Source organism: Bradysia coprophila (assembly GCF_014529535.1).
Source record: "Bradysia coprophila strain Holo2 chromosome X unlocalized genomic scaffold, BU_Bcop_v1 contig_416, whole genome shotgun sequence".
In the NCBI taxonomy this organism is placed as follows: Eukaryota; Metazoa; Arthropoda; class Insecta; order Diptera; family Sciaridae; genus Bradysia; species Bradysia coprophila.
The window spans coordinates 586504-613045 of record NW_023503334.1 but is presented as its reverse complement, the minus strand read 5'-3'; the positions used below and the strand labels follow the sequence as shown (position 1 = coordinate 613045).

Genomic DNA, 26542 nt, shown 5'->3' with positions numbered 1-26542 from the left:
CATTTGAGTTCATTTTCATCCAGTGTATTAGGTCCCTTATTTGACGTTTCGAAAATTTTGGTTTTCTTTTTCTTTTAGGCATACCAATTAGGCTCGAGCAGGAAGCACTCAAATCTCTGATTTAGATTTTCATGGGACTCGTTGCTGAGATCTCGTTGTTTAGTAAGAAATTAGCATTAGTGTGGTCCAAACTAGGGAACAGGGAGTCTAGAATTGCGGATGGCTTACAAATTTATAGACAAGTAACTTAACGGCTATGCACCTAATTGACGGTAGAAAGTTAAAATATTGTCGCTTCCTACAGCTTCATATGCGTACTTTCAAAAATTTGGTTTCTCGAATTTATAGAAAATTTTCTTGAATTTGTTGAAATATTTTCTTTCCAGAATATCTGCGAGAACATCAAGAAATTTCGAGCAATCAATTTGTCGAAAATATGCCTTGATTTATGACGTCACACTATTTGAGTGCTGTCAGCAGATTTAAATACTTAAAATAACTCGAAAAGTATAAACGTTCGGTGTGTCAAATGTATGTCATAACTCAATCTATGGATATTCGGGAGTCGGTAATACATTTTTGACGTCCAAAGAGAGTTTAATTTTCTAGTTAATAATTATTTAAATCTGCTAGCAGCACTGAAAAATAGTGAGGTCATACGACGACCCCAAGGGAAACACCGAGTTCAGTAAAAATTTCAACATCTAGGAGTTCTGGACAACGATGCATATGAAAATATTAATCGCGGATTTAAATATTTTAACATTCCCGTGCAAATTTGGAAATCGTTTTACAAATAAAATAAAAACTTTTTGATGTACGTTCTTCGTGGTGAGTTTCGAAAGAGAAAACCAAACTATCTTTTTTCCAAACTTTTATAGGCTAGGACGGTTCCATATCCCTTTCCACTTACGATTTTGTTGCTGTCTTCACAAAGCTCGTGTTACATTGTTGAGTCGGCACTCAATTAGCTTCGTCATATTTTTTTTTACATTAGAACTAAGTCTCAAAAAGTAAATCGGCACACGCCGTAAAGATGTTGTTCTTTTGAATGCAAAATTTTCATTTTTTCTCATAAAATTGCAATTTCCCAAAATTTTCCTTTTTTTCACATAAATTATTGTAAAAATAATGAAAAATGAACTTGTGTATGAAAATTACGGAACGGTCCTATGTCAACGTTCTAAGAACATTTAATTTTCCATCAAATACCCCTTTTTGTATTTCAAATTTGAGGCACTTAATAAAATATATAACATGAACATCACAACATCACAACATCATCCTCGCACAAGCATACCCTACGTATTATAGTATTTCTCTACTCGTTCCTTTATAATTAAGTTTACAATAAAAAACAAATCCTTTTTTTGTGTAATTACATTCGAAATACTACCAACTAAGTGCTACTTTGTAACTAAAATAATTCAACATTGGAATGTATGAGAAAATATTTCCAACACAATTGTGTTCTGTGAAAATTGTACAAGTTCATGCCAGTAAAACTGTAAAAGCGAATGTAATTTTCACCAACAAAATAATTATGCGGGTATTATGGAAATGATAAATAAAGCTTTTACTTTACAAATTTCATTCATTGGTAGATTTAATTTAATTGAAGTTTATCAAGATAGAGAGCAAAAGTTTAACGCATCTGATTAATGATATTATTTGTTCGTCAAGCAAAAAGAGTCAAAAGTAAATATAACGTTCTATCGTTCCACTTCTAATTGAGTAAAAAGGATTCTAAGACATTGCAATGTATGCAAATTATGTGTTTGAAGACCTTGCCTAAACAATCTATTCGCTTTTATTTGCATAGATCAGATGAATTAATTAAAACAATTCCATCTATATGGAGAATTTGATGCCTTGCAGTTGGTATTTATATGGTCGTTGAACTGTTAGGTCGCGGTCGGAAGGTCATAACTGAAAGAAAATTTCGCTTTCATAACATCAATTTTATTCATCTCTTTTGCTGTCATTTTTTCAGTGAACGTTGATTATCGACTCATGTAAATATCTGTCGTATTCTCCTAATAATTTTATTGCTTGCCCCATGCGAAAATTGATTCTTACATATCGCTTTCGGCTCGGATATGCAAACTCTACCCTTGTCAAAACACCAGTTTTCAAACCTTGGTGCTTAAACACACCACTTGTGAGTTGCTCTTATCTCAAAATAGTTTTCCCATGTAATGAATCATTTTCGCAGCATGCCCTGTAAACTACTATTATTTCTTGTCCAATGCAAAAATCGACCATGACAGTTAGCCTCTTGCAAAAATCATTTTTCAAAAATGATCCGTTATATGAAGAATAAATCAGAATATATCGGATGCTGCTACGTAATTAATAAATTCTGAAACAACTGATACTCGCAAACTGACTCGTGCGTTCGTGAGCCACTTGCCTCGGTAACTGTTTTTCGACAAGTGTGGATGTATATCTCGCGTTTGGCTCGGACATACTCATGTGTTTGTTTTTATTACAGAATTGTTACCTCATGTACTGAATTACAAGCTGACTCAGCTGGAGAGTATTGCTACGAATCAGACTCAGGGCCTATTTTTGGCAAATTGATTTCCTAAATTTGCTAAAATTTTCCGAAATTTGCCAAAATTTTCCAATATTTGCTAAAATTTGCTAGAATTTGCCATTAGCAAATTTAGCAAATTATTGCAAATTGTGGAAAATCGATTTCCCAAAAATAGGCCCCGCTCAGACTTCGATAGTCAGACTTGACTGTCAACACTGGAGTTCATTTTTTTATCTCATAAAAACTTATTTGGAATCCCTTCGATACAAGAATGTAATTGTTATTTTTGTGATAAAACAATTTTGCCAAGGTCAACTATATCTCTAGTTAGTCGAAAAAGTCGGTGCCCCTCGTGCAAATTGTGCATCGTTTATCTTTCACAGGCGACAATAAGCATAAAAGCAGTAAATATATCAACTCCATTGTAAGTATTAGTCAAATGCATTTTTTGATATTTTATATTTTTAATCAACGATTAGTCATTAAACATTAGCGGTTCGGCCATATTAAATTTTCAAATAAACCATATTGATATTTGTGTTCCACACGATGCTTCGGGGTAATAAATAAATTAGCTGGCCTATCATAAAACGGTAATGAAATAATTCGATTTTTGATATTGAACTGGCGTTATATAGTTCACGGTAGAATGGAATAGAAATCTAGGTCTTATTTTGTTATGTAAAGTGTGTGAATTACAAACACAAACCAACTCCCAAATATTTTTCTTCTAGTGTTATTCGTTTTTTTTTATTGACGACAGCTTAACCGTCAATGGCAAGCGATGATACAATAAATTTGTACATTAAAACGCTCAAATAAATATATATTATTTTTTATAAAATCAAGTAAATATTACCATCAGCAATTTACATTTTATTTAATTGAAATTAGTTCTCATCTGCAATTTGTATAATTATCGTGTGTTAATTTGATGTCATATCCAATAAAATGAATTGATGGGTAATGAACATTGTGCTATATACACAATAATGTGATATTAGCAGGTAGGTTGGTAGGTGTATGATTCGAGGGTTAATTTAATGAAATATTAATTCAGAATTCAAAGCTGAAATTTATCATCTTGAATTGTTATGGGTACTTCATGCTGATATTGAATTAATTGTACAATGTTGGTATTTTCACCATTTAGCGATGAAAAGTAAAATAATTTGTAAAACGATGTATGTAACTCGATGTTAAGTGTTTTTTTTATGCAGACGATGTGTATTGTTACATTCGATCTGCGGCCTAAATAATTCCGGTTAAAGCGTTTATCACCTTGTTGCAAGTGGTATGAAAGTCTTACAAAGTTACAAAGTCCTTTTTTTAATTTTAACCCAGCATTTTAACACGAAGGCTAACAAATTCTGCAAGGAAAGCTTCAATAAAGTATGAAATTTATTTATGGTGGATAATTCATCGCCAATTAACCCACAAAATCATCATGTACATTAAAGTTACCTGAAATTCGAATGTACATGCTTCTAAACTACCAGCGTTGTGACCTTGAGTTCTCACACTTAAAGCAGTTACTTCTAGGTTATTTTCTCAAGGCAGAGATCATTTTTCGGAAAACATTTTCCTATATTTTCCAGAATTTTCTAATACTTTTCCACATTTTTCCAAATTTTAAGAGAAAAACGGAAAATTTAGGAAATCATGGAAAAACTTGAAGAGCAAAGGGAAAATATCTTACCAAAAATAGCCTCTGCCTTAAGGTCACCTCTAATTTCGATTCGTATACCTTTCCTTTTGGGTCTTAATTTAACTTAATTTCAAAAACAATATGATTCATTATATCGTCAAAGAAACAGGGATCTGTTCCAAGAACGTAATGTTTGAAGAATGAAAACATTGCCCCCGGATAAATGTGTACTGTACGAATAAAGAAAATCACTAACATTGAATGTAGCTTAGATATTGAGAACTTCAACATCGTGTGCATGTGTTTCCCGTATTTTAAAGCATATTTTCGAAACGATTTGACTAAATTCAATTTTTCATATGTTCTGCATGCATATTATGATGATGTGGAAAATAGTAACTCCGGAAAATGTAGAGAAAATATTATGTTCTAAGACAGACATAAAAAGAATTTTAGGTACAGCATTACATCATTACATAATGGCATACTTAAAATTTATGTGTCAGCTAACGCCACAAAGCACATAAATTCATTTCAGAATAAAAAAATTTTTTAGTGTAAAATCGTAAATTCAAAGGATGGTTTTATTCATTCAAACCATTAAGTACATTAGTCGAATCATAAAACACATTATGTTGTAGGAACCCCTAGACCTATTTGTTTACCATGTATATAGTTTATCGTATAGGTATCATACCCGAGCATGTATAACAAATTTTCTGAATACGTCACTATGGTAATGGAATATGGAACATGAAACATTATAGAATAATCCGTGAATTGTGGTGATAATAATGCTCTATACGCATTTTCAATTTGCAGCATGGCTCACCGCAGAGCAAATACATGGTGAGGAAAATTTTGAAAGGACCAAAGATTGTATAATAGAAATTTTATTGTCATTTCGGATAGTACTGTTCTTTCCAATGTACAAAGTACAGCAGACTACAGTAACTGTGCAGTACAGAAAACTTATAATTATTGAGTTAGTAACCGATGCAGAGTTTGCCGCAGGTATGTTTTTGAAATTTTGAAAGAAATGATGGATGACAGCCATATCTTTCACGCTATGCCACGATCACTTAATTTTACAACAAACTTTAAATTCTCAACTCAGTGACGAAAAGTACAGCAGATTTTTTTAGTTTGTGAATATATTTGAGATTTTTTTAAATTTTCAAAGTAATTGATGTTCCCAGTCAATTAAATCTTTCTACTTTACGATATTTTAACGCAAATGAACTAAGAATCGAAATAACTTTGAAAACTTAAATAAATCTAAAATTGTGTTGTCTCAAGGTGAACAAACTCTTCAAATTTCGTTGGCTTAAGACATTTTAAAACAGCAATATTTCTTTTAAAAAAAATATTATTTCTTCCTTCCTATATTTCGTTTCTTCTTTCTTACACTTCCAGCGCATTCCGCATTGAATAAATTTTAATTTTCATGTCAAGATTTAAATCTCAAAAATAGGATGCGCAAGGCTGGGGAGTACCGAACTTGATCCCTAACAAAAATGAAACAGAATCAAATTAAAACCTTGTGAAATCATAAAGTGCAATATTATTATCATAGCAGTGTAGCAATGCAATCAGAAACTGTGGACAGCCCTTAAATAACAAACCAAAATACACAGTATATCGCATCGACGGAAGTATATGTCCAATATGATATCTTAGAATGATGATTACACAGTCCCCAAAATCAGGGCCTATTTTAAAGAATTAAAATTCTTAAAAAGTCTTAAAGTTTAATGAAAATTTTTACAAATTCTCCGAATTAGTTACGGCTAAGAAAAGCGTATAATTCACACATTTTCGCAATTTTCTCCGTACATTTCGGCAGTTATTTCTCTTGCGTACTTCGTGAATGGCCCCATAAATTCGACATTATATTTAGTTGATCTTATGCCATTGAACAATTTGCACTTCCTTTGCTTATTATGATGTGGATTAGTAGAAAGAAAAATTCTCTGCATAAATTGACATTTTTGTAGACTGAATGAAGGTTTTTCACACGAAAAAAAAATTTGACGAAATCGATTTTACTTTTTGTATATTTTTTTCATTAATTTTTTTTTATTTATTTTCGTCCTTCATTCTCGCCGACAATGATATAGAATTCATCCAGCTCATGGGTTTGAAGCACGAAAATATAAACCACAACGAATCTATAACATGAACGACTATTTTATATACACGTGAAGTTTATGTACAGATAGGAAGGAAGGACTATTACATATTCTCAAAGAACAGAATATAGCTATTTTCGTGTGCGCTAACTTTATTTTTTTTTCATCGTAGATATGATGTCGAAGCAGTAAAAAATAAATTTAAATTATTTGCAAACATTTCAGTAAACGGGGATTTCTTCAATCAATTATGCAAAATAATCTTCTGGAATTAGTAATTCGATTATTCTCTTCCTTTTGTTTTGTTATATTGGAAATCATCATTTCATAAATCCGATTCCTTTATTGAAATAATTTTGATTAACGGTCAATCTTTTGTTAGTATTTACGAAGTAATAATAAATTTCTGATCATTTATTTTCCCGATAAAGTTGAATATCTCCTTGGAGCAGAGAGGGAGACAAAGCAGAGTAAGAAGTAGAAAAAAAAACACTTCAACATCCAAGAGTGGTCACTTAATGATAACTTCTTCTTTTTTCTCCGTTTCGGTTCATAGATTTATTCGAACAATATTTCACGTATAATCTAAATACGAACTCTGGGTATCTAGCGAAATACACACCGAGCAAGCATCTGGAAATTTATGACTCACTTGTTGGTAATAAAGTAATTTTCTCGTTTTTCTATTTCCACCGAAATGAACATGATAAACAGTGGCGTACTCAGAATCCAGAATCAAACGATTGGATACTTTGTGAATTATTTTTTGTTGACCGCAGCCTGTTCCGCTGATTTTGTAAAAAGACATTAAATAAAAAAAGTACAATGAACAAGGGAGAAATTTAGTGAATTAGCTCATCAAGTCAGATTAGGTCTGGTGTAACACACTGAAACAGGCTATGGTAATTATCAGGTTCAAGGTCGACTGGAACCTGATTTCTGTAAAATGAACATCTTTGATATCACAACGATGATTCATCGACCTAGGTCTATTATATTTCCGTTTAACCAGTTACGGCTGTTCCACTTGAATACGGCGAAACTTTTCTACGCCTCCATCTCTCCTCTTCCTCAGCATATCATGTATCACTAGGTGCTTTAAGTAACTCGGATAATTCATGATCTTCATATGAAAACAGCAAACCCACTTAATACGTGCCCTCTGTAAAGCTTGTGAAGAAACTTATTATATTATACACTAAACGTGGTAGTGCGATAAAGAATTCTTAATTTTATTTCATTTTATACACATATACCAGTTTGCTTACATCTTTAGCGTTTTCTTTGTGTGAAGCTGAAAACATTTTCCTTATTAGTGGTTTTATTTATGTCTTGTTATGTAAAATATGGCTTAAAAAAAGTTTTCCACTTTTTTCCTTGAATAAAATCGTGAAAAGGAATATTAAATAAATGGAAGAGGCATTAATGTTATCGTTGTATTATTTTAAATTACATTAATGTTGTGTATGGTATGTTACCATTCAATGGTATATTTATTTTTCCAAGTGCCTCACACTACAGACAGATGGATGGATACTATAGTATGTAATAAAATCATATTTGAATAAGGATCTTGCTTTTGTTGACGCTTTTCCACCTCCTGGTTACCTACTTAAAATTTTTATGTTGCTACGATTCTTCTTTGATTTTTTTTATGAAGAACTGAACTGTCCTTAAATTTAATGCCATTGCCAATCGGCTTTTCTGCAACAGAAATTGTTATTTTGCATTTTTAAAATTTTTATGTGCTATACTGGAATGTATTACTCCATCATAAATTCTTTCGAATTTTATTATTCGTTTCTCGATTTTTTTTGTGCTCAGAATTTTACCAAATATACTTTTTGACTGTACTTTTCAGACGAATAAATGAACTAGAATGAAAGTTAGTTTTTTCGTTCTGTTATTCGTTTTTTTTGTACAATGGTTAAATCTAGCGTTCAACAGTCAATTCAGAAGCAAATTTATATGGCTCAAAAGTGACTTATTCACTCGTTCCACCTGATCATTTTTTAAATTTATCCTCATCTTCCCACTTACCAACGTTTCCTATGCTATGAAACAATTAATAATTATTTTATCACTGTCCTTTCATTACTACCTCGTCTTATTTAGTGACAGGTATGTATAGTGAATAATGTCATTTCAAAATTTAATTTCAAACTTTGAAAAACATTATTGAAGCTATTTATGGAATATTTGTATACTCATCTCTCCGTAGTAGAGGTTTAGTTCTGTACTCTCCGAGACTTTTTTCATTTTCATTAATTAAGTTTTGTTCAGCAGAGATTGCAATTTTAATAATTTTGATTCTTATATAAGTGTACATTCACTAGAATTATATCTTTGAAGCGTAAATCTATACGTTGTGTCAAGAGTCCGACGCAGGTAGACTGTAGAGAATAAGAAAGATTACAGTGGTTACACCAGGGTCGTATTGGTGGTACACAAAAATTAGTAAACATCGTCGATACCATGTATATCGCAGTTCTAGAGTAACGTGCTCCTAAAACTTAAATGACTAGAATAAGGGCGAGTAGTCGAGGCATTAACGATAACTGGAAACTTGACAGATAGATCAATTATCTGTTCTTGTGATCGGTCCTCTTTAAACGAGCCTTAGAGATTTTGCATCATCGGGTTCCATCTCCCGGTGTGAAGTGTTTTAACAACTTCTTATTGAAAAGTACGAATCTCAACTGAAGGCAGAAGAAAAGCCAGGAGTATGGAACTGAGAAGCGAAATGGTCTGAAGTGTAGAAAGAAAGTGTTTTTTCGGCATATGTGGCGCTTAAATGACTTGATCAGACGTGCTTTTTCAACAAGCTCGCTCCTATGAACACTCGCACACACTGTACGTGGGCTCTGCCTTCATACAATGAACCGAATAAAGATAACGTTGCCGACATGTGGACGCAAAGAAACCTCATTCATAATATTGGACTGGACATTCACCCATTTACTCAATATATTGATCGGAATTCCACATACGAAGGGACATTTTTTCTCATATTTACCTCAACATCATGTGCACAAAATCACGTAATTTTCACCACAATTAATGCACATTGCTTAGTCTGGCATTTTGCCTTAGGACATTGTGTTAAGGTATTTAGGTGGGATACATATTGTATCCATAACGTATTGTGAATTTTTGTGGCAAGTAGCGAAGAACATTTGATGCTCTTATTAAGGACTGAGTGAATTTAGTCAAACAAAAAGTTGTATAATCAGTAGTATTAGGTGCTCGGTTTTCCGAAAGAAAAAAAAAACAATAAAATATTTCATTATCAAAATGGCAGTAAAGGTTTGTGTGACGTACCGTATAGAAAGCTGAGCGAAACAATAAAGTCAGACAATTTACTTACATCATCAGTGCTTCTAATTGATTATTTAAAATTCCATAATCTTTTCAAATAATTAATTATCTCACTGTTTCCCGTTCATTCGTCAGTGCCGTATCTTCAACTTCTAATAAAATGTGCTGAATTAAAAGTAGCATGAAATTGACTTGATGATTTATTATACAGTTACGTCCATTCGCATATAAATTATTTACTTTTCTACTTCTTTTTTTTAAGTCACAAGAAAAATAATGAATATAAAAGGCAAACGTTATTGTATTTTATCTCAGAAAATGATTTTTAGCTCGATTTTTCTTTCGTTGAGAAATTTGCATTTTCAGTTAGGGTGCAAATTTTGTTTGGTTAAGTTCTTCAGTCTCATCATCCTTTCTTAAATCAGTTTCAAACCGATTTTTCACTCGTCTAGGTATGCTCCAAAATTTCTGGTGATCCATTTTTTATTTAAGGAAAGAAGAGAAGGGAAAAATAAATATATTTTATATTTCGTATTATAACATGTGTGTGAATGCTTTTGCACTGACCTGATTGGCACCGAACGTTCTCGCCTCTTCAATTGAATCAGGCAATTTTTGATATAGTGTTTCTGGTAGAAACGAACTGCATATGGTTGCTATTACAAATAATCCGCACATAATTATGAATGGATAACGAGAGTCATAGGCGGTGCCCTGAAAATTTTAAATTTCTAAAATTAAATTTTGATGAAAAGTATGTCATTAGCCTTTACTTTCTAAATATATCTTGAGTGGCCCTCTTCACAAAACACAATACTAAAGCTACAAGTTCCACATATTGTAACACATGTGCATGCATAGCGCACAACATACATCTGAATCTAGTACTTCAACGCCAATACATATTAATTGAGTAATGTTTGTCATTTAAATACAAAACCGAAGAATTAAAGTACAGGTTTTGATCTGTTATCGACTGAAAGACGACAAAAATGTCCAAGGCGGCTTGTGTTTCCTTATACAGCAAAATATTCTCTGAAACAGTACAAAAAATTTGAAGTAGCAGATTTTCTAGCTACACCCTGATGCCGTGAAAGGTAAAAAGTATTTCCTTGTAGTACCCAGTACAAGGCATCGTATTATACGTCTACATAATTGGGATCTGTGGATATGCTAATCTAAAATGCTAAACTATCAATCACTTTTAAATTGTATCACTATTGTGCAATACTTTACCATGTAGCTGATGTATGGACCACATATACCAAATATATTTGCAATAATCATTCCAACAGAAATGCCCGATTGCCGAAGACAGGTCGGATAAGTTTCCAGCGCTTGCAGATTAATAGCAAAGAATGTGATATTCACACAAAACTTTGCCAGAACGGTCAAACAAATCGTATAAATGTTATACTCGGTATCTGAAAGTAAACAAATTGCCGGAAAGTTTTCGTATTGTTTTCCATCTAAATTTATTTTAGAGAAAAACGTTCTTACATCGAACAACGAAACAGGCGCATATACAAAATACGGCTGCTGATATATACATTATGCAGTTTGTCAAGCGTCTACCAATGCGATTACCTAATTTTTTTTTCTGAATAAATTTCACTTGAACATCATTTTCACAAAGACCGTAATACTTACACAAGTATTGTCCAATTACGTACGACGGTAATTCGACTAGAATTAGATTTTGAATTCATATTCACTCATTAGGAATTCATTCATGGTTTGAAAAAAAAAGTGCTGACTTACCAACGCCCTGCCAGAAAAAATTCAAAAACGGATTTCCGGGTAATTGAGTGATGAGTATTACCAACAGGAAGTAAGTTATGTTGCAAACGCACCTGTAAAATCGATAATTAATTTTTGATTTTAATTTTGTGCATTACGTGTACTGAAATGAAAGGTGAAACGTTTACACATCAGGAGCTCGTTTTAAACGCTAATACTTACCAACACAATACTAATAGAGTTGTATTGACAGCAATCCGTAGACCACTGAACAGCGAAATTATCCCATATGTTTTTGTAGTTTGCTGATCCGGTAGCATTGTTTTCAGATATTTTTCGGTTATTTCAAAGCTTTTCCCATTTATTTTAGCTATACGCTTTAGGGTATCAGCACTTTGCTTAAATTTTCCAACTGTTGCTAGCCATCTAGGCGATTCGATCATGTATCTGGATTTAGAAAATGTATTTTGTTTATCAATGAATTGAAATATTTATGGAAGACAAATCGATAAGCGGTTAGTTGGGTGAGTCATGGTTATTAAAGCGAAAATAAATAAAATATTTACTTGGGGAAAAATAAGAACAATACAATTGGTGCTGTAGTAGTTACTAGGAATATCTGCCAATCTTTGACAACCCAAAATATTAATGGCATTAAACACATACCAAGTGCCCAACCGAGGGCTTGAATCATTGCAATTTGAGCTCTCTTTTCTCTGAAATAAGAAAACAAAAATTTAATTTTTATTCAATTGTTGTTCATTTCTCTTAACAAATTGTTTTTTTTTTTGGTATAATTTAGTTTTTATTTATAGCATAATTGTCAGAAGTTGCAAGTTTGAATCAAAGGGTCGATGGGCTTTTGTAAGAAATCGCCACACCAAAAAATGTGTGCGAAACAGAGTTTGACTGCGCTAATTGTTGAGCGAAAAATTGCATGTCAACAGTTTTGTCAACTCAACTCATTGCCAGCTCCAAAATAACTTGAGTGGTTCTAACTTTGTTCACATGAACAAATAATTCGTGATTTCAAAACAAATCCATGTGCCAATTAAAGAGGTGCTTCGCTCAGAGCGTATTTTTGGGAAATTTGAATTTACCGCAATTATGCTAAGATTTGCCAAAATTTTCCAAATTTACTGATTTACCAAACTTCAGCAAATCTATGTTTTTCATAACTTTTTGTTACATACTCAGTGCGCCGAGCCGTACCTAAAACTTTAAGCTACAATATCAGTAAATTTGTGTTCCGCTAATACCGAACTGAATCCTCGACGAAGTCGAATAATTTTGTTAAAGGTCAGGCCATTCAATATTGTTCAGAACGAACAGCTGATACACACAAAGCACTTGAAGTCTGGATCTCGCTCACGACATAAATGAGGAGGTATATCACGACTAAGCCTTGCTGTTCTCTTCTCCATATCAAATCTAAACACTTATGTACAGATGGTAGAGAATGTATGTCGAAAGAAGGATTCCGACTTCAAGTCTTTTGTGAATTTCGGCTGTTCGTTCTGAACAATATTTATTGATCTGACCTGTGTCATGTCTTCTGACGCATCGTATTTATCAAATTGTGAAGCATAATCATTAAAAATTATATTTTGCATTTTCGTTTTACATTACCTCGACTGATAAAGGCATACACAATTCATGCTATAGATGCTTCGGCGTTACCTCTCTCTCTCTCTCTATCTCCTTTTTTACTTAACAATACAGAAGCTTTATCAGAGAAAACATTGGATATTTCCTATTTGTTTTTAACGAGAAAAATAAATAAATAAATTCGCACGTCCATCATTAATCCATAAATATGAGAAAGCCGTCTTAAATTTCACGAACAAAAAAAATTTAAGAGATAGAGAGGAAACCCGAAAGGACGTAAACGAAAATTTCAATTTAATTACACTTAATCATGAACTTTTATGCGATGTTATGTATCTGGCGGAAGATAATAAATTAAAATGATAAATAGGCAAAGAAAGTTCTTTTATATGCCTTTGTTTTCTATAGGGTCGAAAGTGGCTTATTACACACCTGGGGAAAACAAGAAATTTGGTTTAGGCTTCAAAGGCGTGTAAAATCTATGTACTCGGGATAAAAGTGAAAAGTCTTGTTTTCGTGTGTTTATTGACCTCAACTTCGCCTCGGATCAACAAAATTCACACAAAAACTCTACTTTTCAACTTTTTATCCCTTGTTATGTAAATAACTATTTTTCTTCATTCATTCGTTTCGTTTCGGTCTTTTTTGATGAAATTGTAGGCAAAAAAAATTGTTTCTTACGGTTTTGATATTTCCATAGATATAATGAGCGGACACTGAAAAATTGAATTCGATGCCAAACTCGCGACAATTACAGCTATCGTAAATGCCGTATACCATGAACTCGTGAATATTGTAACCATTCGTCCACCCAACATTACCAGTATCGACATATAGTAAATGATTCGCCTACCAAAGCTATTGAAGCAAAAATTGCATATTAAATTTATTATCATCATAGAGGAGTGAATTATTCGGCGTCCAAATGTAGCGGATAAAATCGTGCTATGAATTCGATGTCTTATTGATTGTGCCATAAAATCAGCTTATTTTCAATTCTTCTTCGGTTACATTTGGATTGATCAAGTTGGTTCGCATTATTTATGTCTATACACGACCGATATACATACATAACATAAGCACACATAGCACAGCCAACAAGGAAGGAAAAAAGAGTATAAAAGACTTACGTATCGCCCAATTGACCGAAAAAGAAAGTCCCAATCACTTCACCGATTCGTATGAACACGTAAGTATTTGTTTGATAAAGGACCTTTTCGCAAACCCAATTCTCTTGAGAAACAACGGTGTTTTCGTACCACGTCTTGTCGTACTCGTATCCATGAACGCATTCTATAAGTAAAAATCAATGTTGAGCAACACACCAACGTACAACAACAACAAAAAATCGCTCGCTTTCTTCTGTATTAATCCAATCAGTGAAAGCTTATTTTGAAAATTGTTTGTTTTTTGGATTTTTGCCACATTCTGAATGATTGAAACCAAATTTGATTTTCGTACATATATTCACTTTCATATGCGGGAACAGGGTGCATATGTGGCGGTGGTTATTTCTATCATGCCAAATTTAACAGATGTGAAACGCATTTACACCCTCAATATATCATCGCTGTAGATTGATTTGAAACGACTAATTAATGAATTATTCTGGGAAAGCCGGACATTAATGCGTTATGTAGCACCACATTCGCTTTCTAACTCAAAATTTCCACCATAATATTGCTAATGCACAAAAACACTCTTCATAATGGTAAGCCGTTGAATGCGTACAAAGCGGATAGAAATTATGCAATTTCCATCTAACGTTACCGTGCGATTGTCCAACTGTATATGGACTAAATAATGGTTTTCGGGCTATTTTCAGTCAAAAATTCTTCACAGTAAATTGTTACTTCCGAACGTGGTGCTTTCAGCCACCCTGTGGCGTGTAAACTCAACGTTACAGCAGAAAATTTTCACTGGTAAAATTGTGCTCAACCCTTCATGCATTATTCCATGTATAAAACATGTGATATTCGAATCTCAACGGTATCAAAGAGGGGACACAATACTTTAAGCTTATTTCAAACGTAGTAAATATTTACCAACAACATTATGGTCACTAAAATTCCAATTCTCATAATCCCATTGATGGTCGTCTGTTGGAAAGCTAACGTTGTACATTTGGCATGAACTGAAACTGCTAATGCCACTGCTGTCTAATTTTCTGAAACAAAAATTGCATTTTTTAGGGTTTGCATTATAATACGAATTTGTGAGTAGATTCCGAATCAATCTCTTGATAGGATATTGTATTGTATGCATAATAGCTAATTGCACCGGAATATTGCCAATTAAACAGACAAAGATATTATGAACATGACGCTATCCTGTGTGCATATATATAGTGTATCAGATTTATATCCAACGAATGGGCAGACTAAATAATAATGTACGATAGGTTTTAATTAGCAAAGAGCCGTAAGCTAGCTGAGAGTTTCGATGCTGATTACTGTCTTTCTGTCAGGTTCGGAATAGGGAAAGTGTTGAACTAAGTTTTTATTGTTTCTTAAACTGAGATAAAGTTTAACTATAAGTTTGATTTATCCACTTCGAGATAAAATGTATGCGGGAATTCGCAAACGTTCTGCGGTTGGAAGATTCACCAAATTCAATAAATTTTGTAGTTTTTTTTTGCCCTGTGCGAAGCTTTGGGGCTATCAGATTTAATGTAGTTTTTTTTTGATACTTGGTAGTGAAGTAAAGAATAAGTAAAATTGACAAGAAAGTTTGGATGAGCACAGACATAGCCATATGCAAACGTTTTGTACTTACTCAGTGCTTCAAATTCCTGGAATCCAATTCCATAAGTTACAAACGGCACATTAAACCTATTACCCCCTAGAACTTCGTACAGGTTCTGTACTTTAGGACATATATAATTCGAATAGTAAAATATGAACTTATACAGTGACGACAGTGACATTGTCGATGGAGCAGAATAAAATGTAACAACAAAAAAATCCTACTGAAACTGTTACTTATCGCACGACATTGTAGATGCATCCATTATATGATTCAATCTAAATAATATTTTGATATTATTTAACGGTTGTGAAAGAAATTCGGACATGAGCGTAAGGTCAAACTAAACACATCGGAATTAATGCAAGCCGAGGGCGAATATTCCGCAAAATATGTGAAAGTAATTGCAAGCCAGAACGGGGACATTAATGGAATGTTCTGTATTCACTTCGTGTATAAGTACGCTTTTAAATTTCAATTGTGAATGAATGAATGGATACATTTTAACCCACGAAATTTAAAAGCATAACGTGAATGGGGGTATATAAAAAAAACGGGGCGTTAAGTCGTAAATTTAGACTTTTTCTTTTGAATATGAAGCCGCACTTCAGTGCGAGTTTTTTCATTTGATTTTCAGAAATTTAATCTCGTTTTAAGAATTTAAAGAGTTTAGTTTGGCAGTTTTTTTAAATTTAAGAAATTTAGTACGAAAATGAAGCCTTCAAAGTTACTCATTTAGGGCAAAATATTTGCTTTTTCATTTAATAAAAACGCAAAATTCTGGTGAATCAACAGGGACAAATTCAGATGAATTCAATGCACGGTTCTGTTAGTTATTTCAAAGCCTAAACATTTGAGTTTTTTAATGATACCATGCTCAATATTACATCCATTCGCGAAAATACTGTTTTTCACTTATAGAGGCCGGCAGTGTCGCTACTTCAATCGGTCATTTGGAACATTTGCCGATGGCGCATTAACTTGGTGGTGGGCGGAATTGTTTGAAGAACAATACCTTTTAAGCAAAGTCTGTAGAAGTGTAAGAAGAAAAGGGCGCCAGCTCGGATTGCTTAGGGGTTGTAAATTTCACGGAAAAAGATTATTTGAAGTTGGATTCGAATATTTTTAAACAGTGTTTGTTGCTCTCGTTGTGTCGTTATGTTTTCGGTATCGTATTTTTTTCGGTGAAAGCAAACAATAATTCTCTGCTCAATATTTGGTTAACAGTGGATATGTTCAATCACATTTTGCTTATATTCAGGCCATTCCGTCACAGAATGAAATTCAGATTTTATTTTCCGTGTCAATTCCGAGAATTCTACCCCTTCCACTAACCGAAAATTTAAACACGAAATTAATTACGAACAAGATATTTTCGAAAAATGCCACAAAAAACATGTGGTCTACACAAACAGAACCACAGTCAACTTGAATTATGCATATTGCGTCTACGTCGATTGGGAATTATTGTCGGTAAAACTTTCAAGTTTGTCTTGATACGATTCGTATAATTGTGTTAGGTCGTGCGAAAGAGACTTTTGCTAGCAGTGAAATGCATCTCTATTATATACGATGGATTTTGATATCCATGTTATAGACATACATAAGTCTGATGGTCTTACAGAAAATCTTATAGTGTGTATAGTGCCGGCTCTCTTGTAAAGGAGCTATTATATTTACCAACATCCCGTAAATATATGAATTTATAAACACTATAATCCCCGTTCGTAATTTATTATGCAATGGAATAATTAAGTCTGTGTACTTAAATTAGAGAAGTTTTGAAATTGCGTTGAGACGTATATTATACACAGCACCCAGAGAGGCCAGGGAGAGAGACGGAGGAGTGTATTAATAGACAATCAATAATAACTATACTGCCTAGCTACACACTAATACTACACTTGCTACTCACCTGGGTAAAGTAAGTGTACGCCATTCGTCTAAAGTTGAATTCGTATTTTCTCTTCCGGGTACGTGACACCAGTGGGTCGGTACGCTTAATGCTAATATTATATTCATATAAACCATGGATGAGAACATTGATAAGGCAACATTAAATATGTAATTAAATCTTTTCTGAAATTTTCCATCATCTCCAACGAGTGCCAGAATTTTATCAAAAACTGCATCTTGTGCCGACTCAGCCATTGTGATTAATTAATTATATCTTTTTACGATTGTGATGTTCTTAACTTCTTTTCTCTTTATTTTTTGTGATGATGTTGTTGTCGTTGCTGGCGTTGTTGCTTGCATTCACTTGTACGGAAATATATATAACGTACATTTAGGGCATAGAACTTTTAAATGTTAAATGTTGAACTTTCTGCTTGTCATGACTTAGCGACAACAGATATGATATATCTATATTTAGCCAACAAAATACTTTTTCCTTTGTGTGTTTCGTAATATGATATCTTTTAAGATTTAGATTTCTATTGTTTTACAGTTGATAATTTCTTGTTAATATGATATAAGAAGAAGACACAGCGTTCTGTAAATAAAACAATTCATTTGTATTATATGTTTGTGAGCATGCATATATACCATACACATTAGAGGTGGTTGATTTTCTGTGGCGCAAGAGAGATATCGATCTACAACAAAAAAATTTGATGGTCCATAGACTCGGTTCATTGATACGTTCTTATTTTCACTGACAAAAGTACTGTCAACGTGAATGATTTATTTTCGGCAACAAATTTTTGAAATGATTTTTCATTGTAATGCCATGACGGCCGATTTTTGTCCAAATGAAAAGAATTGTGGGAGGTAACTTGATTTGCATTTTAACTTATTTGGCCAAAAATTCTCTTGGCCGAAAATAAGTCACTCTGTCTCACGATTCTTTCGGACAGTAGCAAAAAATCATAAGTGGGGAAGCTGAATTTCGAGCAGATGGGTGGTAAGATTGCAACTATGTATGGCCTTCATAGGCAGTCAAATTGTTCCAAAATACAGACCATCACTTATCAAAAACGAAGTTCATGATTCTGAAAAGTTAAGTTGATCAACAACAAGAGCAAGAATTAATCTAATCTCTGAACAGTTTCTACATTGTCGATGAATAACATTATGACTGAAATGCCTTTTCGAACAAAGGTCTTAATTAGACACACATAATGAAGAATGATCCATCACAACGGAAGGTCGACCAATTTTCGATCAATTTTTGAGATTGTTTTTATTTCAGAACTTTGATCACATGCCAACTAGTCAAGTTCATTAATTTTTCAAAACATTTTTTAGTACGCTTCTTTTGCTATCTAGAAAATCAGCCACCCCTAATATGAATCTATATCTTAACAGTACGTATAGAGGAATATGGTTAAATATTTAAATAAAAAGGGAACTATCAAATGTTTATCAAGAGCTTAAATCACTGTCTGGATTTGCTGTGTGCTAAAGGAAAATGGGTAACGTTATTATATCAGCATGTTCTCTTACATTATGTACCTAACTTTTATGATCGGATTAAGGGTATACTTAGTTAAGACGTAAAGCATACGTATATGTATTCGACGTGCCAGGGCAATGAGCATATATAGATATCTTCTGTAATTCCATATGAAATATACAGCTCGTGTGTTTGTATATATGTGTTTGATTAAGCCACGGAATGTTTAAAAGCTTAAAGTTTATTTTTTCACCCAAACACTTTTTTCAAGCCAATGCCATGCCATGCCATATACATTTTCTGTTGATACGAGATGAGGAATCAATTTTTCGCAACTTTCCTGAAGGTAACCACAATCTGAATGGTACGACTCCTTCGTATTGAACATAAATTTATTTTATTTAATCAAAAATGGAATTATTTTATGGAGAAAAGAAGTGAAATGAAGTTGAGTTCGATGAAATTAATTTGCTTTCATTTATTTGTAGATAAGAATCATCGGGAAGTGGTGCTAATATTGTCACTCTTGCGTGGAAATAAAATAAATAACTCCTGTTAGACCCATCACGACAGAGTAAAATCAACCAGACAGGAGCCTGACGAAGATAAATACCGTCTCTAGCAATCTAACTACATTTATTGAGGTTAAAAATGCAACATAGCATTAGCATTTTACTTGTAAAATTAGATAAGCTGTCATAACTCCATGGTGAAAAAAGGATTTAAAGAATGTCTCGGCCAAAACCAAAAAATTCATCACTAAGTTCTGTTGGTCCTTAAATCAGTCAGCCTCCACAATCTTAAACAAGCGCGCAGATGTGACAACTGCTGAATTGACATGTGGAATGTTTAAACCACGGCAGAGTAAAATAAACCAGGCAGGAGCGGTTCATTTTCAAAACGTCAAATAAGGGACCTAATACACTGTATGAAAATGAACTCAAATGAACACTGACATAAATTGAAAAATTTTATTCGCAAAAAATATAAAGTCCCTAGTCAAATCAGCGCTCCTGCCTGGTTAACTTTACTCTGTCGTGTTTAAACTGATAACAGCAAATAACTCCGATAAGTTTATTTATGGACGTGCATGTTGGGTATACAGAACCGGTTCAAAGCCAGCACGAAGCCGCGCAAAAGTACAAATATCGTATGAAATAAATCACTTACTTAAACCACTTGAACTGGTGCCTAAGACCAATTGTGGATGTGAGGACGCTTTCTGGTATTAGACCATAAACCATCAGAAAGTCCATGAAGGAAATTTCAAAACACGCTCGAAACCACTGTACAAAAACTCTAACAGCAGTTGACTTCAAGCCGTAGACTACAATCTGGACTGGTATCCGTAAGCGTTTTAAACAAACTTCAAACAATTTACTGAAACAAGTGAAAACTTGTCAATTTTCAATGAGAAAAATTACGGAAATGTTTTCACCGGCCGTAGTAAAATTAAAATGACTGTAATTACAGACTCAGTTAATTATTAAACAAAACTCGCTCCAGTGCACATTATTGTCATCTTTTGATGAATACTAAAATGCAATTTTACTGCCTACAGCATTTTTTTAAAGCTACATTTACTATGGCCACTTCAATCGGGCTAAATATGAGTTGAAATCTAATTGTCTTTTTGAACAGTAAAATTTACATTTCGAAAACAATCAAAAAAAAATTATGAAAAAGATAATGGAGCAGAAAATTAGTAAAAAATGATTTGGTTCTATATGGACCCTAACCACCACCAGCTTCTGAAACTGTTGTAGAAAACATTTTGTTCAAAATGAAACAATTTCTTATTTCTATAAGAATTCATAATATGGATGATTCTTACTCTTTCACATCAGTAATACTATAATAGACGAAGAACACTGGCTAATGTTTACGATAAGTTACTCGAAATTGTGTCAGATTGAATCGAAATATTTACTTATCTTATCGAATTTTTGTCGCATGATCAACAACTGTTTGGAAAGTGATCTCAGTTAAAACAAATCCACCTTTTACGAGATTATATCAGCAAATATACGCAATAATGTCTAACTAATTCGAACGTTAACATTGCTGATTGAATGTGTTTAATGACTCGATGTCCATAAGAAAAAATCGCATGATTCATACATTTTCGGAACAAGGTGCTAATTGTTCAGAAAACTTTGTTTTTTTTTTGTTTCGTTTGTTTTTTATTTTTCCTAATTAAATGTCATGCTACGAACACAAATATACCTCGAGATTTTTATTAAACATTAGGCAGTTCATCAAATCGTTCCAATCGATTTATTATTAGTCATAACTCTAAGCCGTATTTCGACAGAATAAAATGATTTCAAATTGTTTAGTATTGATGGTTTCCCAATAATGAACCCCGAAGTCAGTAAAACGTAAACGAAATGTTTTTTTTTTATGTTAAAACACCTAAATGTTGACCAAAAGGTATTCAAGCGCGCACTACAGAAAGTAAAGTATTATTCAACTTTTCGGTCCAATAGTTCTGGCGATCTCCATCCTAAGAGGAACCCAGAGAAATGGCAACCAGTGGTTCCAAACTGACAATAAACGAATATCCGAGTGTATTGTCGTCAGGACGATGATATTTTTGCTTGTGACAATAATATCGTTCGTCCGACGATAATATCGCTTTTTGAGACGATAATATTGTTTTACGTGTTACGGCATGTTTCATTTTCATTTACATTGCCTAATCACGTAAAGCATTGTACTTACGAGGTTCCAAGTTGTTATTTGACAAGTGGGGAATACAGCCCTCCCCTTCGGGTCGGGCTGTAACACCCCACTTATCAAATAAACAAATTGGAACCTCGGAAGTAATATACTATTAAGTACGTAAAATTTTGTAAAAGGGAAACTTCAGTGGCGAGTTGTTTTTGTTTCGATAATACCGCCGAGTGACAGTAATATCGCGGGGCGTGATCGAATTATCGCCTGTGCAACGAAAATAAATATCACTATTGAAATACACTTTTGGATCATCGAGCTATCATACATTTAGCACATTTCTTCAATTCTACTAAAATTATGAACGATACACTGAAAAGCCTTTACTTGAATTCTCCCAAAAGTAGGGCTCGATAATTTATGTGATCCGCTGAAGGTTTGCATTATCTATAGTAACTCATTTATTTATATAGCTTGGAATACACCGACGTTAAATGACATTATTTTATTAAAAAACGTGAGGTAAAGTTAACTTTACTGCACGGATTTAAAATTTTAAGTCAAGTTTTAGAATAAAATACCTTACTTGGCAATGCCCCAAATGATGGAAAGGGTATTTGTTGTGTGTTCACCACCTTCGGCTGCGCCTCGATCGGCAAATTTCACACAAGAAGTACCATTTCCATCATTTGCCCTGATAAGTAACGGAATTTTTGAAAATTTCTTAGACAAAACTGTTTCAGATAAAATTAAACGTTTCCACCACTGTCTCTTTACTAGAACAACGACATCAATCGATGGATATTCATATCACATTCAAAATAGTTCGATTTCAGTCCGTCATTCGTTTATTCATAGCCGCAACTGTAAATTTTGGGTCCATTTATGATGTTCCATCAATTTTCATATAAATAAAATGCATAAACCGATTGATGGCACAATTGAGATAATTGAAATTGTTTTTTGTTGACTTGCAATGGTATTTGCCCCAAAAACCACAAAATAGAGTCAATGAACACCGAAATCGGCAGAGTATAACGATTGAACAGTTGGCAATTTTGGACGGTGCATTATTTCGAACAATGCTAATTTTATGTTAAATACGCTGCCGGTAATCACGCAGTTCACCTTCTGTGATGAATGTAGCCCACAACGAGTGTCAACAATCCAATTTACACGTGAAATGTTGATAATTCGTGAATCTTTTTAATCAGATCAATATAGGAAGGCAGTATCCTGTGGTGTATATTTTATATGGGCTAAACTGATCAATTGATTTGCCAGTGGTGTTGATATTTCTTAATTGAAGTAACTGCTTGGATTCAGAGAGTATTATTGTGGAACTGATCTACCGAATTTACTAAAACTTCAAATTTCAGTAAATATTTTTTAAACAATAAGCCATTGTCGTCGCTTAGACTTATATCAAGTAAAGTAGTAAGTTACGACAGTGTACCATGCAATTTTCATATTTGCACTGTTTCAAGGTCCATGCCGTTAGAGGAAATATGAAAGCAACATTCTATCCGATTATTTGCGGTGGATGTGGGTCTGTTGCTGGGTATTCAAATTCCGCATTGATTTCAGTCTAAGTCTCTTAGAAACACCTAGGCATCTGTTATCGAAATCAATGACACAAATAAGCGGTGACCTCGCTTGTCGTACATAGCAAGATGTATATTATGTTAGGTCATACAAATGAAGTAAAAGATTTTATGTAAAACACGAAACAATAGTTTGAACTGGGAACTGGAAGTGAATTAAATTGAGTAGGTCTTTAAACATTGTAATTTTGACTAGTGACATTATACTCCCAATCTTCAAAATAAAAGTGCTCAACAAGAACGTACCCTACAATTAAGAACCACCGCTACACGATTTATTTTATCGAATCAGCGGAAGTCTATCAAGAGAGCGTGATATCATATGCCTTGATGAAAATCGTGCAATGTTGTTAGGTCTTAAACCTTCATTATTGATGTAAGTTACCATGAATGGACAATTTTTCATTGTTGAGTCGGCGGATAATACTCACGTTATTGAATATCATCTGAGTATTAATGAATATACCAGAACAGGTTCCATTGTAAAATTGAAAAACTTGCACAATTTTGTTTTATTTAGTTCAAAACACTGATCCACTTGGCTGAATTTACACTTAAAGAATGGTAAATTAAAATCACTACTAAATCACATTTAGCTCCTGTGAAGATGAATTTCGAATTGATGATAAACGTTGCCATATCTTAATCTCACACTGCGTAATCTTGTTTGTCATTATATGAATGTACAAATTTAAATATCATACCTCAGTTTGCCACCAAAATAACTTTTTTTTTTCTTTTCGTTAATTTGTTAATTTGTGTAGTTTTTTTAAGTGTTAATTGCATGTATGAGGTCTTTTACGTTGTTGTTTTGGTTGGCTCATCACATCACAGACGGAAAAGCCTGGGTCGTATCAATAAATGTTTTTGGTATTTTAGATGTTGAAGTAAATATTTTGGGTGGAATGAACATTAGATTCAGTAAAATTCAATTCAGAACCATTATCTCCTAGTGATCTTATATATTCATTATATTACTTTTATCACAAAATGCAAAAATAAAGACTGTTCACTAAAGTCCTTTTTTTTCGAAATCAAATAAAAGACTTCCTCCAGGGAACTCGTGATCTTTTTAAAAATCATTACACACATTTCACACATTCTACTCATTGCATGGACTCTATATCTGTTTTATAGATACTATATAGATGGAGTTGTAGGCACCAAGGTTGTATACTGTTGAAGAGGTAGCCTTAGTCGCCATTTTATTAGAAACCAACTTTTTATACATCAAACATTCGAATGCCACTGCGAATGGGAGCCTATCAAACTACCAAACCGATGCTCTGTATTTTTTGGACAAAATGCTCAGTTTGTCATTGTCTCAACTGTCGGATTTTCGCAACACGTCTTCGAATGTTTTGGATTTGGTTTTTGTCAAAAATTCAAACGAATTCAGACTCAGCAAGGACAACTTCACTATCATCGAACAAAATCAACAAGATCCAAGCCACGTACCTTACGAAATAATGGTGGATTACTATGCTAATTCCTCTGTAAAGACCGAAGACGTTACTGTGTATCAATATGCACGCGGACACTATGATAGAATGGAATGCCAACTGAATGCGATCAATTTCCAACACGAATTTAATATCAGAGATGTTGACGCAGCATATGAATTCTTCGTTCAGACCATTAAATCTCTAATCGAACAAAACGTGCCAAAGAAAACAGTCAGAAAATACTCGAACAAACCGAAATGGTGGTCTCCAGAGTTACAGCGTCTTAAGAATCGTCGTGACAAGTTGTTTAAACGAAAAGCCAGAAACGAATCAACAACGTTGGAATATGAAGAGGCACATAAATTATTCAGTGAGGAAAGCGACCGTCGATACAACGAATATATCCGCCAGACACAAGAAAATATCAAATCGAATCCAGCTGAATTTTGGAAGTTTGCGAAAATGAATGGTGGCATCGAAAAGTACCCTGACAGACTAAAATTCGGTGATAAAATTGGCAATACAACGGAAGAAGTGGTAGACTTGTTTGCTGATTACTTCGAATCGATTTACGTACCTGATGAAGAGAATTGGGATTTTGACGATATTTACGTTCCGATAAGTAGTGCTGAAGAAATTAATGTCTCGTTGAAGCAGCGATTCATACACTGGAATGGAAGAGTGGAGCTGGACCAGACGAGATAAAACCATCGGTTTTGAAAATGTGTGCATCATCAGTTGCATGGCCAATATGGTTGCTGTATCAAAAATCTTTCAATATTGGTGAAATAGCAGCCACATCGAAAATATCACGAATCGTTCCGGTATACAAAAGAAAGGGTGACAAAGCAGACGTAAAGAACTATAGAGTCGTAGCCATCCAAACGATCGTACTAAAAATCCATGATATTGCAGTGAAGAAGAAGATTAGTGAGATTATTCAACCTCAACTGAAAAGCGCGCAACATGGATTCAGGAATAAGAGATCAGTTGTCACCAATCTGCTAGGTCTATCAATTATGGCTCACAATGCGTTCGAACGATCATGTCAACTCGACTTGTGTTACGGTGATTACAAAACTGCCTTCGACAAAGTGATAATACGTTTGTTAATTGTGAAATTTGCGAGATTTGGTATTGGGAAGAAAACAGCAAGGTGGATGTGTCAATATCTGGTTGGGAGGACCAATTACGTTCAAATCAGCATTTTTAAGTCAAGATTGTACGAATCTACATCTGGAGTACCGGCCGGAAGTTCTCTTGGCCCACAAATGTTCACAGTGTTTATCGATGATGTAGTCGACGTTCTTGAATTTGTGTGCCCTCTACTATTTGCGGATGACATCAAGTTGGCGTCCATTATCTTCGATCACAGCGATATACATCGAATGCAGCGAGATATCGATAACGTTAATAGATGGAACACAGAGAATCGTCTTCAATTCAACAAGGACAAATGTTACATATTCAGCATTTACCGAAGTGAATCATCGTTCATCAAAGCCGATTACACAATGGGTGATCACGTCATAGAGAGAGTCGAAGAAATGAACGATTTGGGATTTTTGGTCAACAGGTGGTTTCACCCGGGCAGTCACATTGAGCATATGGGAATGAAGTGTCGCCAGATGATTGGATGCATTAAACATTTTTCCAACGGCAATTTTACCAAAGAGACACAACGTATACT

General features: G+C 33.7%; 1 protein-coding gene across 1 annotated transcript; it reads right to left on the bottom strand.

The window, feature by feature from the left end:
* Positions 1 to 9824: 9824 nt before the first annotated feature.
* On the bottom strand, positions 9825 to 24014 carry LOC119069963 (solute carrier family 22 member 4). Its single transcript, XM_037174198.1, has 13 exons — positions 23839 to 24014; positions 17646 to 18224; positions 15031 to 15152; positions 14116 to 14278; positions 13667 to 13843; positions 11944 to 12093; positions 11600 to 11824; positions 11399 to 11490; positions 11288 to 11323; positions 11138 to 11224; positions 10874 to 11061; positions 10205 to 10351; positions 9825 to 10105 (listed from the first exon to the last, which is right to left on the bottom strand). Exons 2-13 carry the CDS (start codon positions 17879 to 17881, stop codon positions 10004 to 10006), a joined length of 1725 nt encoding a protein of 574 aa, XP_037030093.1. The 5' UTR covers positions 17882 to 18224; positions 23839 to 24014; the 3' UTR covers positions 9825 to 10003.
* Between the last annotated feature and the right edge of the window lie 2528 nt (positions 24015 to 26542).